Source organism: Phaseolus vulgaris, chromosome 5, assembly GCF_051622355.1.
Source record: "Phaseolus vulgaris cultivar YP4 chromosome 5, ASM5162235v1, whole genome shotgun sequence".
NCBI lineage: Eukaryota > Viridiplantae > Streptophyta > Magnoliopsida > Fabales > Fabaceae > Phaseolus > Phaseolus vulgaris.
Window position 1 is genome coordinate 3402507 of NC_143502.1, and position 12003 is coordinate 3414509.

At 29.4% G+C, this 12003-nt stretch overlaps 2 protein-coding genes across 2 annotated transcripts; both read right to left on the reverse strand.

Moving 5' to 3' along the window:
• Window positions 1-3229: 3229 nt before the first annotated feature.
• LOC137834862 (cinnamoyl-CoA reductase CAD2) lies at window positions 3230-8621 on the reverse strand. The gene is made up of 6 exons (XM_068643085.1): window positions 7620-8621; window positions 7353-7522; window positions 7072-7263; window positions 4448-4610; window positions 3794-3980; window positions 3230-3655 (listed from the first exon to the last, which is right to left on the reverse strand). The coding sequence occupies exons 1-6, from the start codon at window positions 7738-7740 to the stop codon at window positions 3511-3513; spliced, it is 978 nt and encodes a 325-aa protein (XP_068499186.1). The 5' UTR covers window positions 7741-8621; the 3' UTR covers window positions 3230-3510.
• A 142-nt stretch (window positions 8622-8763) lies between these two features.
• LOC137834861 (cinnamoyl-CoA reductase CAD2) lies at window positions 8764-11689 on the reverse strand. The gene is made up of 6 exons (XM_068643084.1): window positions 11212-11689; window positions 10944-11113; window positions 10661-10852; window positions 9938-10100; window positions 9334-9520; window positions 8764-9189 (listed from the first exon to the last, which is right to left on the reverse strand). Exons 1-6 carry the CDS (start codon window positions 11330-11332, stop codon window positions 9045-9047), a joined length of 978 nt encoding a protein of 325 aa, XP_068499185.1. The 5' UTR covers window positions 11333-11689; the 3' UTR covers window positions 8764-9044.
• Between the last annotated feature and the right edge of the window lie 314 nt (window positions 11690-12003).

Sequence of the window (12003 nt, forward strand, 5' to 3'; positions counted from 1 at the left end):
GTATTTTCTTTGCCATATTCTCTCATTTTAAAGAATAATTGTTTGTTATGTAGTTGAGAATAGTACTTATGTTAAACAATATAATAATATGTTGCATAGTAAGATGGTATTTAATTTGAAGTAGTTATGTAATTCATCAAGGAATATTATATAATAGATAATAAGCATGAAAAGGTTGATATGTGATGAAGAAATTAAAAAAATTTAATGTCCACAAGAAACTCAGATACCATAAAAGTTTACTTCATTCTTCTCCTGAGTATTAGACGTTTCCAAATTTCGTTATAAATAATTTTGTGAAGTGATGACATTAACACTTACATCCTCACTACACACAAAAAAAAATTATTAAATAATATATAATTTATTTAATATAATAATTAATTATTTTTTAATTTTTAAAACTAATTTTTATTTAGTTTTTAAAATTAATTTTTATTTAATAATTTATTAGTAGTATGGAATCTATAAAGATAATGATATATTGACAACTCACATTTTTTATACAATCACATTACAACTTCCAATATTATTATTTTAATATTTTTTATATCATTTAATTTCAAACTTAGTTTTTATTATATATATTTACTTTTAAACTTATCACACCAAGATATACAACTCTAAAAGTTGTGAAAGTATATTTTCAAAAATTCGCATAAGTAATTGAAATAAGTGAAAATTTGTAAGAGTTTACTCCTAAGAAGTAAAACCTCAAGCCTAACCAACGAAACATGCATAATGAAAACATTATTATTTGTATATTCTTTGGAAAAATGGCAAAGGTGATATATAAAACATGTTACAATAGAAGCCATGAATGGAAATCAAATACACACAAAAAAAGTTGATAAACTTAATGGAATGGCACTACAAAAAAAACTGATTTACCTACGGACAAAATCCATATGTAACAGCAAAAATCCGTAGGTAAATCAGCATTACCCACAGATTTCCCACGGACAAAAGTTCGTATGTAATACTGGCGTCGGTAATTTACCTACGAACTATGAGTTCGTAGGTAATAACAGTCCGTAGGTAATACCTACGACCACCAGTCCGTAGGTAATACCCACGACCACCAGTCCGTAGGTAATACCCACGACCACCAGTCCGTAGGTAATATCCACGACCACCAGTCCGTAGGTAATACCCACGACACCAGTCCGTAGGTAATATCCACGACCACCAGTCCGTAGGTAAAATCTACACACATTTCCCACCAACTATATTTCATGGGTAAATTCGTATGTAATCCTATATCCATCAAAATGTATATTCATGTATTTAAATGAATGCCTCTTTTAACACTTGTATAAATTTAATATATCCAACTCATATCCAAGATATACTAATGAACAATTTATTACCAAACATCATCCAATACACCTAACATAAAAGAAAAAGAAAACACATTTATGAAAGATAAACTCAAGTCCACTTGAAATATCTATAAAAATCCAAATAAACTTCAAACATAACTAAAGATCCCTAATTCAAAAGTCAAGTGACCTAATTATATAATCCGCAATTTAAAAAACTACAAACATAATCCTAATAGCTTGCATAATCAATATTGTCATCTTCTTGTTGCTTGGGTGGTTCCTTTTGCCTTGGTGGCTCTCGGTGTGACAGTACTTGTTAACATACTCACATGCTTTTCTGGTTCCAACTTTGATCTTCACCAAAAGTCTAGCTTCAATATCTTGTTTACTCAACTGCACACAGATAGATTAACATTAAAAATTTATATTAATTCTTTTTATACGGTAAATGAAATGGTTAAGTTTAGTTTAGGTGGTTTTAAACAAGAAAATGCAATGATATTTGAACAAAAGCATATGGAGTTCGGATCAGTTGGACCAACTAAGCAAAAGAGTATTTTCCCTTGTCAAATGAAAGACACACGTACATAAATAAATAAATAAATAAATAAATAAATAAATAAATATATATAGAGAGAGAGATTCATAGTCATAAATAATTTCATAAACATTTTTTAAAAAACTTATAAAATTAACTAAGTATAACTTTACATTAAAAAAATAAATGTATATAGAGAGAGATTCATAGTCGTAACGTAAAATAAAATAATAATTTCAGAAATTTTTTTAAAAAACTTATAAAATTAACTAAGTATAACTTTTTATCGGGACAAATGGACCATCACCTCAACCAAAACCAAACCCTTCACTAGCCTCATGGATTGCAAGTAACAAACGTTCTTGAAGTTGTTCCCTAGAGGTATATTCAGGAAGGTTAAGTTGATTGAAGGTGAAGTTGAAAGTGATAAGCAATTAGGATGGCTGAAACTCATCATGCAGGCATTGTATTTGTATTAAACGCATGGATGAGGACATACTATATATATAATAATATCTACTTACCAAGTAGGTGCTACATATGCTTTGTGAATCTGAAACCTTTGCAGACCAGAGATGCCCTGTAACGCCTTAAAGCCCTCCAACGAAATCTGGAAAATAGGTTACAACAAAGGCTACATATGTTACCAAGTGTATTTTAAAAGAATTTAAGTACCCCTAACAAAGTTAAGTACTTTTACTCTAAGATGACAAACAATCTGAGAAGCACCCCAACAAGATTAACCTCGCCACCCCACCACCCCCAAAAAACCCTTGAGAATACATCACAACCGTTTACACCATACTACATGGTAAAATTCATGTATTGGTGTTGCATACTTGAACATATATCACTAACGAACGACTGTCACAACACGGTTTAGACTTAGATTTGAGAACTCCATTCACATTTTCGAAGAAAACCTAAGAGTGTAATCTGTGGTGGAGGAAAGGAAAACAATTCAACATAATATTATTTTCTTTTATTTTTTTAAAATACTTTATTTTACTTATGGTTAAGCATGGTACTGAGTGTTAAAAAGTTTCCTACCACCTCATTTTCGTATGTAATGTGCCACTTCAGCTTTTTCTTTCTTTTTTACTTTTAGTAACATTACCTACGGGATCTTTCGTAGGTAAAACCCATTTTACCTACCAAAAAATTTCATGGGTAATTATCCATAGGTAAAACAGCTTTTTCTTGTAGTGTGGGTCTAAATTGTATTGAAATGTGCCAATGCATTGTTATAAAAATGCAACTAAAGAAAATTCCATAACATTTTCGTTGAAGAAAGCATATGCTCTCAAGAGGTAAATTTAGATATTAAAATAAAAAAAAGGGGTATAATTAGGAGCAAAGAAAAGGGTAAAGAGCAAAAAGTCCATATTTTTTCTTAGTATTATTTAAAATGCTTATGCTTCAAAGACATTGGATATCTTGGGTCCTTTCTAGATACAATCACTAATGCAAACTTTGATAAGCATGTTTGAAAACTTAATTGTCACTCGTACATACCACACTATGAATAACTTATTTCAGTTCTTACTAGTTCTGATTTAAGTCTTATTTCACAACAAATTTATTCATAAGCATAAGAAGTAAGTGAATAAGTAAAGAAGGTTTCCACATTTCTTGATGGGTAACAACTTAAAATGGGGTAAACTTCTTTTCCTTCAAGCTTTCCACAGTATCCTTCAGGCTCACTTCCAAAGGAGTATATTCAAGTCCCAAGCTTTTTGCTTTTTCCTTCGAAACCTGGTATATTGCTGGATATGGCTTATCGTCTATACACCTGTAATGTGTTGGAGTAAAAGGGTATTAGAAAAATCAGAAGAACAAAAACAAGAACTATTTATAATTTGCAAACACGTAACAAAGTTATATGAATGGTATGCAATGTTGAAACTATGATGAAAATAGTTATACTCACTTCTCTGGAAGTTGTATTGTTGGGTACAAATCACGTAAGATCTTGATAGCATTTGAGTGATGTTCCACTCTCTCAACCAGTAAATATCTTCCATTAGCTGAAGCATTCTCATATGCTAGAATATGGGCATTTGCAACATCTCTCACGTCGATCCATCCCAAAGTTACATTTCTAAATGTTGGCGAACCTGTACAAAGGCGATGCAACAATTTCTTCAATTATGTAAGAATCGTGCAGCTAAAAATCTTAAAATCTTAAAGATTAAATATGTTTTATAATATCAAATTAGTTTTCATTGTCTAAATTTTAAACGATCCAAATTCTTCTAGTATTAAAATGATTGAAATTTTTGTATTTCTGTAAGTGAAATGGTGGTTAATTTTTAAAAAAATTGATAGTTTTTTTTTAAAAAAATTATTATTTTAATTGCAGATTGATGTCCCGTGTAATTATTTTTAATTTTCATTGATAAATTGAAACTCAAATTAAACCAATTTTAATCGTAATATTTTTATCCTAGAAGAACTTGAATGGTGTAAATTTACCCTAACTTATATTATTAAGCCTCCTTTTCCTTTTCATAATGAAGATATGCAGAAAAAGGGAAAAATAGAAAATTGAGAGCATATATAATAATGTAAAAATAGTAATTACCATTAACAAAATTTAAAACTGCAGCAGCACTGGTGTTAAGGACTGGTTGTAAGAGAGGTCCAGTGACCAATGCTGGGTTTATTGTAACCAAATCAATATTGTTTTCCTTTGCAAATTTCCACGCAACCTCTTCTGCCAAAGTCTTTGAAAGGTTATACCATCCCTGTAACATATATAAATGTCAAATACCAACAAATTAATGTCAACAACATATAACATATAATTACTACAAAAAAAAAACATTTGTATTATCTACGGATTTTTACCCACGAATCTGAGTCCGTAGGTAAATTCATCATTACCTACGAACAACATTACCTACGGACATTACTCACAGATTCTGAATCTGTAGGTAAATTCAGCATTATCTACCAACTTTTACCTACAAATCTCTATTACCTACCAACTATTACTCGCGAATCTTATTCTACCAACAACTTTTACCTACGGATCTCTATTACCTACCAATTATTACTCACGAATCTCTTTTTACCTACGAACTATCATCCACGAATCTCTATTACCTACCACCTATTATCATAATAATTATATACATAATATTAAAAATATTAATATAAAATTAATAATATTTAATAATATTAAAAATATTTAACAATATTTAAGAATATTAATAATATTAATAATATTAAGAATATTTAAGAATATTAATAATTTTAATAATATTAATAGTATTTAATAATATTATTAATATTTACAATATTAATAATATTTAATATTTAATAATATTAATAATATTTAATAATAGTTAATAATACTAAGAATATATAATAATTTTAAGAATATTTATTAATATTAAGAATTTATAATAATATTAAGAATATTTAAGATTATTTAATAATATTAAGAATATTTAACAATATTAATAATAATAATGACATTAAATATATGAATAATGTTATTAATTTTTATTTTATTAATTATATTAATATTGATATTTATACTCATAAGTATAATAATAATCATAACATGACAATAAAATTTGATTAGTGTAATGGTTAAAGCTTCTATGGACATTCCTTAAGGGACTTGGCTTCGACTTTCACCTACTGTAGTTTAGTTCTAACATTAATTATAATTCTCATATCATATATAATAATTGACAAAAATAATCATAAAAATTATTATATATTGCTACGGATTTTGGCTGTTACCTACAGTTTTATAATAAATTAATTTTTTTTTATAATTTTAATTTTGAATGCATTAAAAAATAAGTATTTTTAATGTTTAAAATAGTTAGAAATATAATTAATGAATAAATAAATGAGTTTTTACAAAATAAAAAAAAGGTAATAAATTAAAAATGCTTAGTTTAAAGTTGAATCTATAAACATAAATTAGTATTTTTATTATTATTATTGATGATGTTGGGACATGTTTTTTTTAAGAGATATAAGACGATACTAAATAAGTAGATGTTGATCATAAAAAGAAAAATAAATGAAAGATGATTATTCATTTAATATACAAAATTCCAAACAAGATAAAAATAAGAGATATAAGACGATACTAAATGAGTAGATGTTGATCATAAAAAGAAAAATAAATGAAAGATGATTAAGGACGAGAAAAGCACAATCCAATAATGTTGGAACATGTTTTTTTTTGTGTTCGATCATGTTGTTCTCTTATGTCAATATCAGTCCTTATTTGACTTGACTTAGGTCTTCCCTTTGAGGTTATTTTCATGTCAGGACTTGAGCATAGTATTTGACTGGTGTATGCAGGCCAATACTCTTTATTTTTTAGTTCCATCAAATAGTTTTTCGTAACATGAAAGATATGTTGCAATGTTGCTGTTTTTATTTTCTATATTTATTTATTTTTACATTTTTCTTCTTCTCATTTTTAAGCATTAAGTGTAGCAATTGTATTAGTTTTTTTTGTGCGTTCAATATTAATTAATACTAATTGACTTTGATTTTTTTATAATTATGTCCTGTATTTTTTACTTGAAATTAACATGATTACATCATCAATAATAATAAAAATAAATACTAATTTATGTTTATAGATTCAACTTTTATTTTGTTGTAGAGTTTAATTTTTTATTTTCTTCATTCTTAAAACTAAACATTTTTAATTTATTAATTTTTTATTTTTATTTTGTAAAAACTCATTTATTTATTCATTAATTATATTTCTAACTATTTTAAACATTAAAAATACTTATTTTTTAATGTATTCAAAATTAAAATTATAAAATAAAATTAATTTTTTATTTATTTATTTTTGAAAAAGTGCTAGATAGAGAAATAAAAAATAAAAGGGTGCTAGATAGGGAAATAAAAACAAAAGGGTGTTAGATAGAAAAATAAAAACAAAAGAATACTAGGTAGGAAAATAAAATAGCAAATGATGCTAGATAGGGAATTGAACCATGAATATAATAGTGAATATAAAATTGCTAGACCTATCATAAAATATGTTTGCTTCATTAATTACTATTTAAGAGCTAAATCTGGAAAAAAGAAAATTAACACCAATTTGGATTGATTTAAAATTTGGTAGAAAGTGTCCAGGTAGAGTTTCATTGAACTTTATTTTCCGGCAAAGTCCATGCATGGCATCTATGAAAGTTGATTCGAGGAAACGGCACATACCCCGTTTTTCCTGCAGAATTCAGGGTCGGAAAACCAAGTCTCGTCAACCACCACATCAGGGGTTTTAGGCCTTTCGTTGTTCAATAGGGCGGCAACCGAAGAAGTTAAAACGACGCGTTTCAGCGTCGGCGAGTTCACACACGATTTCAGAACATTCAGAGTCCCCTTCACAGCCGGATCCAACAACTCAGTCTGAAAAACATTAAGTAAAAACAAAATGTTTATATACAGCCACAGATAAACAAAAAAAAATGCTCAAATGGAATTCGTAACCAAACAACCTGCGGATCCTTGGCACCACTAAAAAAGGGAGAAGCAGTGTGAAACACAGCGTGACAACCTTGTACGGCAGAGTCAAAAGAACCTTCTTCTAGAAGATTCGCTTTCACCAGATGCAACCTCTGTTTGGCACCATCAAGGTTAAGCAAGTGATCTACCTTTTTGGGATCACCTGCACATCACAAATTATTCAATCTTTAATTAATTTTCGAAATAGTAAAATTGAGAGAGGAAAAGAAAAAGTAATATAGAAGAAGAAAAGCACATACTTAGGTCGCGAACAGTGGCCTTAACAGTGTAACCGCGTTGGAGGAGAAACTTCACGAGCCAGGAAGCGATGTAACCGGAAGCGCCGGTAACACACACTACTTGTCCGGCGCCGGTGCACATTCTGGATTAACTTCTTCTTCTCTGAGTTGAGCGCTGAAATGTGCTGTGTTGAGTCACTCTCAGACTGAGGTTTTTAAAGAAGCAAAATGTTGTAGAGAAGGGCACATGGTTGGTAGTTAGACATAAATAAATGGAAGATGATATTGACACGAACTTCACTTTACAACCACAACAAAACATTAACATTTATAATAAAAAAAAATAAAAAAATAAAAAAAATTCTTTATTAAAAATATAAGCAAAATACAAAATATTAAAATATTTTTAAAATTAAAAAAATTATAAATAATTAAAATATTAATACTTATTAGAATATAACAAACAAAATATTAATATTTATAATAAAAATAAATTTAAAAAAATAATTTTTTTTATTAAAAATATAAACAAAATACAAAATATTAAAATATATTTTAAAATTAAAAAAAAATATAAATAATTAAAATATGGTGGAGAGTTGAACATAATTATCTCAAATAAACATTTCTCTAAATAAACTACAGAGACACGTGCATAACGCAACCCTAATGGAATTTAATCATGCTACTTCACACACTTCCATTCCTCCATTGTTTAAACATCACTAACTATCCCCACTTATCAAATGAATATAATTTTCTTCTTCTTCTTCTTCAATGTCTTCACTTCCTTCTTCTTCTCTCAGTAAAATCTCTACACCAACCCATCAACCTCTCATAAGTTGAAGGAGTAAGTTGTGTTGTTGAGGTTGGTCAAGTTCTGATGGTTCAGGAAAATGTTGTTCCCTAATTATTTAGAGACCTAACCAAAGAAGTATGCATAATGAAAACATCACACATCCTTAAATACTTTCGTCGAACATCTAACAAACATTATGCAAGATTATTTAGAGACGTACGTAACATTATTATTTGTATATTCTTTGGAAAAATGGCAAAGGTGATATATAAAACATGTTACAATAGAAGCCATGAATGGAAATCAAGAGGTAAATTTAGATATATTAAAATAAAAAAGGGGTATAATTAGGAGCAAAGAAAAGGGTAAATAGCAAAAAGTGCATATTTTTTCTTAGTATTATTTAAAACGCTTATGCTTCAAAGACATTGGATATCTTGGGTCCTTTCTAGATACAATCTCTAATGCAAACTTTGATAAGCATGTTTGAAAACTTAATTGTCACTCGTACATACCACACTATGAATAACTTATTTCAGTACTTACTAGTTCTGATTTAAGTCTTATTTCACAACAAATTTATTCATAAGCATAAGAAGTAAGTGAATAAGTAAAGAAGGTTTCCACATTTCTTGATGGGTAACAACTTAAAATGGGGTAAACTTCTTTTCCTTCAAGCTTTCCACAGTGTCCTTCAGGCTCACTTCCAAAGGAGTATATTCAAGCCCCAAGCTTTTTGCTTTTTCCTTCGAAACCTGGTATATTGCTGGATATGGCTTATCGTCTATGCACCTGTAATGTGTTGTTGATAGAGTAAAAGGGTATTAGAAAAATCAGAAGAACAAAAACAAGAACTATTTATAATTTGCAAACACGTAACAAAGTTATATGAATGGTATGCAATGTTGAAACTATGATGAAAATAGTTATACTCACTTCTCTGGAAGTTGTATTGTTGGGTACAAATCACGTAAGATCTTGACAGCATTTGAGTGATGTTCCACTCTCTCAACCAGTAAATATCTTCCATTAGCTGAAGCATTCTCATATGCTAGAATATGGGCCATTGCAACATCTCTCACGTCGATCCATCCCAAAGTTATATTTTTAAATGTTGGTGAACCTGTACAAAGGGCGATGCAACAATTTCTTCAATTATCTAAGAATTGTTATGTTTTCATTTAGACAATCAAATACATTTAGTATAAAAATATTGAAATTTGTACTTTTGTAAGTGAAATAATTGTAGATTTTTAAAATTGATAGTTTTTTTTTAAAATTTGTTGTTTTGATCGTTGATTGTTGTTTACTGTAACTATTTCCAACTTTCGACAGGTTGATTCGACAGGTTGATGAAGTGAAATATTAAATTAAACTAATTAAACTAATTCTATATTGAAATATTTTTATATTACAAACACTAGGTGTAAAATTTATCCTAATATATATTATTAAGCCTCCTTTCCATAATGAAGATATGCAGAAAAAGGAAAAAATAGAAAATTGAGAGCATATATAATAATGTAAAAATAGTAATTACCATTAACAAAATTTAGAACTGCAGCAGCACTGGTGTTAAGAACTGGTTGCAAGAGAGGTCCACTAACCAATGCTGGGTTTATTGTAACCAAATCAATATTGTGCTCTTTTGCAAATTTCCATGCAGCCTCTTCTGCCAAAGTCTTTGAAAGGTCATACCATCCCTATAACATATATAAATGCCAAATACCAACAAATTAATGTCAACAACATATAACATAATATACATTACAAATTATAACACATAAACTAGTTATTGTGTAATGCATAGAAAAATTACAACTATCATCTGAATAAAAGTATAATATAAAAAATTGAAAGAAAAAAGTTAAACTAAATTCTTAACTAAATAAGATCATCATTATATGTATATATATAATCGATCCAAATTCTTAACTAAATTGTGGGTAAAATTGCTAGACCTATCAAATAAGATATATGTTTGATTCATTAATTACTATTTAATAGCTAAACCTAAAAACAATTAACACTAATTTGGATTGATTTAAAATTTGTTAGAAACTTTTCTACAAGAAAGTGTCCAAAAGCAAGTCTTCTATGTAAACTAAGCAATAAGATCAATGAAGTTGCATGCACTGTTTTACTGAATTTTGCTATCTCATATTGTTTTATCTAACTTAGTCCTCCGTTTCAAAATTTACTTCTGTCAAAACAAAACGAATGCAAAGGTAAATGAAAGTTGATTAGAGAAAACGGCACATACCCCGTTTTTCCTGCAGAATTCAGGGTCGGAAAACCAAGTCTCGTCAACCACCACATCAGGGGTTTTAGGCCTTTCGTTGTTCACAACGGCGGCAACAGAAGAAGTTAAAACGACGCGTTTCAGCGTCGGCGAGTTCACACACGATTTCAGAACATTCAGAGTCCCCTTCACAGCTGGATCCAACAACTCAGTCTGAAAAACATTAAGTAAAAACAAAATGTTTATATACAACAGCCACAGATAAAAAAAAAAAATGCTTAAATGGAGTTCGAAACCAAACAACCTGCGGATCCTTGGCACCCATAAAAAAGGGAGAAGCAGTGTGAAACACAGCGTGACAACCTTGAACGGCAGAGTCAAAGGAACCTTCTTCTAGAAGATTCGCCTTCACCAGATGCAACCTCTCCTTGGCACCATCAAGGTTAAGCAAGTGATCTACCTTTTTGGGATCACCTGCACATCACAAATTATCCAATCTTTAATTCATTTTCGAAATAGTAATATTGAGAGAGGAAAAGAAAAAAGTAATATAGAAGAAGAAAAGCACATACTTAGGTCGCGAACAGTGGCCTTAACAGTGTACCCGCGTTGGAGGAGAAACTTCACGAGCCAGGAAGCGATGAAACCGGAAGCGCCGGTAACACACACTACTTGTCCGGCGCCGGTGGTCATTCTGGATTATGTTCTTCTTCTCTGAGTTGAGCGTTGAAATGTGCTGTGTTGAGTCACTCTCTCAGACTGAGGTTTTTAAAGAAGCAAAATGGTGTTGAGAAGGGCACATGGTTGGTAGTTAGACATAAATAAATGGAAGAGACACGTGCATAACGCAACCCTGGCTGATTAAATTAGAAATATTGTTGATTGTTAGGTAAGGTGTGTTGACTTTGTAGATTTTGTTTATGTTCAAGTTTTTTCCTTCTTTTTCTAATGGAATTTAATCATGCTACTTCACTCACCTCCATTGTTTAAACATCACTAACTATTCCCACTTATCAGATGAATATGATTTTCTTCTTCTTCAATCTCTTCACTTGCTTCTTCTTCTCTCAGTAAAATAACTCATCTCTACACCAACCCATCAACCTCTCATAAGTTGAGTTGTTGTGGTTGGTCAAGTTCTGATGGTTCAGGAAAATGTTGTTCCCAATTATTTATTCTTTGTCAGTAAGCTTGAGTTTTTATATTTTCTTGTTTTTTTTTTGATGAACAATTTGATCTCGATTGTGTAGGTGTTTCTTTGTTGATAGATTAACTTATTCTTTTCACCAACATTTTAATTTCTTTTTTATACTAATAATGTAATTATTTTTAGTTTTTTTTTTCTATGAAAGAGGGATGAATTT